General features: G+C 36.6%; 1 protein-coding gene across 1 annotated transcript; it reads right to left on the reverse strand.

Annotated features, from left to right (window-relative positions):
- Positions 1-2,776: 2,776 nt before the first annotated feature.
- On the reverse strand, positions 2,777-4,354 carry LOC131927639 (uncharacterized). Its single transcript, XM_059283397.1, has one exon. It carries the CDS (start codon positions 4,352-4,354, stop codon positions 2,777-2,779), a length of 1,578 nt encoding a protein of 525 aa, XP_059139380.1.

Genomic DNA, 4,354 nt, shown 5'->3' on the forward strand with positions numbered 1-4,354 from the left:
AACACAAACGAACACAAGCACAAAAGAAAACACAAACGCAACGCAAACAAACACAATGCAAACACAAACGAAAAACACAAACGCAACACACAAACACAAAAGAAATAACAAACGCATATATAAAAAAACAAATGAAAACACAAACACAATGCAAGCATAAATGCGCGCGCAAAAAAAACAGAAACGAAAACACAAACACAACACTCATAACATAAACACAACTTAAATGCAAACATAAGCGCATAGTGCTCACAGTCTAGCCAGTGGCGCCAAATCGCACCCTGTCCGAGCGCCGGCAGACACGCCTGATCAATTTAGTGAAAGACTATAAAAAAACCCAGCTTGTTAAAAAAACCGAAAGATAGAAATAATAATTAGTAAACAGTACTTTCAGTGTATAAAATAAAAAGGCAGTATTTAAATATCCGTGTTTTACCTACCATATTGCACTTTATCAACCCATGCATTCACATAACGTGTTTTTTTTTCCATTACTTTAAATTTTTAAAAATTTACAATAAAGTTGCATGACTAAACCCATTGCGCACCAATTGATCGTGATGACGCGTGTATAATAGTGTAGAATAAATGATTTAAAATTATAATTAATAAACAGTACGTTCAGTGAATAAAATAAATAAAAGTTTGCCTTTTATCAATCCTTACTAATTATAATATTCAAACAATAATGTCCTCTTACACTTCTGCAGAATTTGTGTTCACATTTTGCTAATTATATTATTTCAACAATAGTTCCCTCTTGGAGATTTTGCATCTACATTTTATTAGCGTCAGTTGAATTTATTTTTAAACTACCTACCTTAGCAAAATTACAAAATAGATTCATTAATTAGTTTTTTCGACCCTACTGTTACTAAAATGATTCCATTTTTTCTAGGAATCTAAACGAAAATGATATTTGACATTGATCCGTTAGTATGTTTTAGCAATATGCGTGTATTTAATATTTTCTGTAAGGTAAGAATATTTTCTTCACGTTATGCGAAAGAGTAAAAAACAGTGGAAACTATAAAAAAAATCAAGTCATTATATAAACAAACCCTACTCTATGACTTATAATAAGATACTGCGATACAAGTAAAAGCACGAAATGTGATTTGTTTACTTGTATGGTAAACTATAGTAAAATCTATAGTGATGACTGACGGACTGACACACTACCAGCAGTATATATATATATATATATATATATATATATATATATATATATATATATATATATATATATATATATATATATATATATATATATATATATATATATATACATATATATATATATACTAATACTAAAACTCAAGTTTGTTTACAAATTTGTATATTTAATTTTTATTTTTTTTGTTTGTCTGTTTGGTTACAGGAGAGAATCTGCACTACGTGCAGAACTGTAAAATATGTATTTAGGTAGAGATTAATGTTCTTTCTTATCAAACTGTTAATCACAAATGTATTTAAAGACGTTAATTAATATTGATATATTCATTAGTAGATACACCACTTTAATTATACAAGTTCAGAACAACGACTTTACTTATAGTGACGTCACATGATTTATTAACTTTTCTAACAATAATAGCGGCTTTCGTCGAAGATTTTTTTTGCCCTTTCAAAAATTTTAACCCCTAAACCTTTGCACCTAAGATCAAACCTGAAAAACTTGGCCTTTAAAGTTTATTTCACCACCCACCCCGAAGCAAGTCGAAGTCAACGAAATACAATGTATATAGAAAATTTATACTTTTACCAGGGTCCGACCCCTCACAGAAAATATAGTCCATCCCCATCCCCGAACTTTTCAAGTACTCTACCGGCTTTAGAAAATTTCCTACGTCACGTTGCATTTTTTGTACTACTATGAATGTTTTTACTCTGCTTGTGTTTTCTCTACAGTAAAAGCGTTCCCAACAGATAGATACATACACAGAGAGCGAATCTATTATTATAGATTTTCAACAGTTATTTTAATTTGAGTATACAATAAATTTCTCTAGATCTAGAGATCAGATAACGGATGAAAAGGAAAGTAAATCCTTGAACTAAAATCTAGAATTTAGGTTAAACCAAATTCAAATAGTTAAAAATAAAACTAATTTCAGTTATAGGAATTCACTGAAAAGTTGATACAGAACTACAATAGTGATATAATACTTATATATAAAATTTCATAAACCTAGTTGTAACGGTACTCAAGTTATCTTGTTTACAGACACACACACACACACACAGAGAAAGAGAGAGAGAGAGTGAGAGACATACGGACAGAATTTCAAAGCCCAGTTTTTCAGACTCGATTACGCATAAAACGCCAAAATGTTGATACATCTGGATTTATAATTTTTACCCGATTAAAATAAGTCCTCTATACTCCGGATTCGATGAAAACTGTGGTGTAATACGGTGAAAACTCAAAATTTCAAGTGATATTTTTGTGCACAATTACAATACTTTCTCTAAACTTTTTTTTGTTTCAGCCACAAATCTGGAACTGTATTTTTCTTCTTCACCAAGAGATCTGGTATCGTTAGACATTAAAAAATCTGGCTCTATTTGGAATCATTATTGTCAGACATGAATTTGGAACTATTTTTTTCTTCTTGACCTCGAGATCTGGTATCGTTAGACTTAAGAAAAACCTGGAACTATTTTTTCTTCTTGACCTCGAGATCTGGTATCGTTAGACTTAAGAAAAATCTGGAACTATTTTTTCTTCTTGACCTCAAGATCTGGTATCGTTAGACTTAAGAACAATCTGGAACTATTTTTTCTTCTTGACCTCGAGATCTGGTATCGAAAGACTTAGAAAAAACGCCAGTGCGGCGGCCACAGAGCCCGTCAGAAACACGTTGGTCCAGCCGATGCTAACGATAAGGAGAGGGACGATAACAGGATCGATGAAGAAGACGACCCACTGTGACGCAGACATAAAACCGACGTTGGACGCGAAATGTTTTTGTCCAAAGAGCGCCATAGGGGTCATGTAGTAGAAGACCCTTACCGACGAAATGGCGTAGAACTCCAAAGCCACGAAGACGATGTACAACTGTGGGAAAGTGTAGAGTGATATGGGCATCATGGTCATGAAAAAGTTGGAGCAAGCGCAGGTGGTGACCAGGACAGGCTTAAGGCCGTATTTGTCGGACATGAAGCCGACCAGAGGACGGAACACCATCAGGACGAAGGTGCTGATGGTGCCCGTCATGACGAGGGTGTTGTCGTTGTTGATGACGGTCAGACCGAACTGTTTGTAGAGGTTGAGGTGGATGAAGAAGGTGTGTCCCATCAGCGCGAAGATTGTCCAGACTTTCCAAAAGGTCAAAGTGCACAGCATCTCGCGAGGTGTCAAATCTTTCACGATATTCTCAGAATTTTCTTTGTATTTCTTGTCACGTACATTTTCTTCATCTATATCCAACATCTTTTCTTGTATTGCCTGGATATCTGTCACGCTACCCTTTGTGATTTCCCTTGTAGTTTGAGACATTAGCTTATCGTGATCGTTCTTTTCAATGTCTTCACTAAATACTGTTTCATTGTTATAACGTTTATTATCCTTTCTCTTAGAAATTTCACCTGCAACATTATCGTAATCGTCGCTCTCCCCATCTTCTGGTTTCGAACCCACAAGTAACTCCTCCGTCTGCCCATCGTCAGGCGGGTTTAACTCTTTCGGCCTACACTGTATCAGGATAAACCCTACCAGCTGTAGAGCGAATGTGAAAAGTCCTATTTTTAGAAAAAATTGGGGAACTCTTTCAATGACTCCCGGATCAGTGAAATACCGGATGTTGTTGATTTCAATGTCCGTAGCGATGTTGGATGGGTTGATAAGGTAGTACGAAAGGAGCATATGGAGGAGAGAAAAGGTGCCTGGACCTGTTGATAATATCCCAATTGCGAATCCACTTTTTCCAGGAAATGTCTGAGCCGCCATCTTGTAAGGCAGAGCCTGGAGAATCCCACCAGCCACGCCTTGTGCTGTCCCGAAACACAAAAGTAGTGCCAGAGGTTCCTGCACCGCCCAGTAGCTGAGGATCACAGACGTACTTTGTATCACGGCCCCAACCAAGATCCCCGTCTTCAAAGACGACTTGGTCTCAATGAACCCACCCAGGATCATCCCGATTGGTTGAAATATTTTAAAGGCGGAGGAAAGCCACAGCGGATCCACCCACATATGAACACGTGACATGTGGGCGTGGTAATAGGACGCCAGGTAGGTGAGGAAGTTACCGAAGTAGACCGAGACAGAGACCGGCATCAGCAGCATGATACAGCCCATCAGCACCAGGTACTTCCTCAAGAGGATGGAGACACTTCCATAGCGACAGTCCAT

Source organism: Physella acuta, unplaced genomic scaffold (assembly GCF_028476545.2).
Source record: "Physella acuta isolate Inbredline_101_S28 unplaced genomic scaffold, ASM2847654v3 ptg001425l, whole genome shotgun sequence".
In the NCBI taxonomy this organism is placed as follows: domain Eukaryota; kingdom Metazoa; phylum Mollusca; class Gastropoda; family Physidae; genus Physella; species Physella acuta.